The 1,103-nt window shown below is 37.1% G+C and overlaps 1 protein-coding gene across 2 annotated transcripts in view; it reads right to left on the bottom strand.

Moving 5' to 3' along the window:
* LOC106466897 (nuclear pore membrane glycoprotein 210-like) overlaps positions 1-1,103 on the bottom strand; it is a 138,062-nt gene that overhangs the window by 82,424 nt on the left and 54,535 nt on the right. For both annotated transcript variants that reach the window (XM_022394975.1, XM_022394976.1), the window contains exon 13: positions 849-957. In XM_022394975.1, coding sequence (XP_022250683.1) covers positions 849-957 — 109 coding nt within the window. The remainder of the gene's footprint in view (positions 1-848; positions 958-1,103) is intronic.

The following is a 1,103-nucleotide window of genomic DNA, read 5'->3' as shown; positions in this document are numbered from 1 at the left end:
TATATATATATATATATATATATATACACACACACACACACACACATTAATATAGCATAGTACTAAATTCACTAACTGGTAGTATCTGGAGTATACATCAGGTCCACAGTAGGAAAACTTTCAACACCACAGAGCATCAGAGATGGGCAGGAATCCCTGTCTGCTTTACTCATGCGTGTCTGTGAGTATACGATTGAGACACGCATATTTATGAAGCAAAAGACCACTATAGAGAACTACTAGCAGTTCTACAGAACACCACATCACTATGGTGTGCGTAATCTAACCCTGTGACACAATTGTTTCGACATAGAGGACAATTGAATGGAGACACACAACCATCATCTGGAATTGTACATCAGGTCTGTGGTAGGAAGAGCTAAAATGTAATTGACAATGAGCATGGTCACAGGATGGACAGTGCAAATTAAATAAAAAAGAAAGTATACCTGGTCAGGCATCACTTGCCACAGAGCGAGATCGACAATACACTAACAAAAAGGCACTTGTAAATAGAGAAATAACAAAAACTTGGCAAAGAAAACCTAAGTTGGTAGTATAAAAGAAAATTTCCGACAAAAACAAGCAAGTACTACTGTCAACCATGATGTGATTAACAATTGCAAATATGGAGAGGGCACTGGTTGTGATAGGGGTTGTGTCGCACTCCTATTGATGGAGAGCTGCTGCATAATCTTTTACATGTGGATATGCAGAAGAGGGAGTTGGAAGGCTAGTGGCGAGCATTGAAAATTTGTGCCGATAGAGGGGAGTACTAATCGAGAAAAGCTATTTTGTGAATGGAGGTAAGATATCGTATTGGAAAAAGAATTTTAAATAATACCTACCCGGATCTTCATAACCATAGAAACGAAGAGGTACAATAACTGAATCGGCAATTTCGGCTTCCACCACTGATGGGACAATCTCCAAATCTGCTACAGGTTGAATTGATACCTTAAAAAGGAGAATTATTTGCAACTTCTGTATCAATGGCATCTGTATAATATATATATATAAATTCTAAGGATTAAAAATATTTCAAGTACAATTTTAAAACTAAGTACCATATTTTACAGCATATCAGACACTCATATTTTCGC

Source organism: Limulus polyphemus, unplaced genomic scaffold (assembly GCF_000517525.1).
Source record: "Limulus polyphemus unplaced genomic scaffold, Limulus_polyphemus-2.1.2 Scaffold2415, whole genome shotgun sequence".
NCBI classification, from domain to species: domain Eukaryota; kingdom Metazoa; phylum Arthropoda; class Merostomata; order Xiphosura; family Limulidae; genus Limulus; species Limulus polyphemus.
This window is presented reverse-complemented; position numbering and strand designations above follow the sequence as displayed.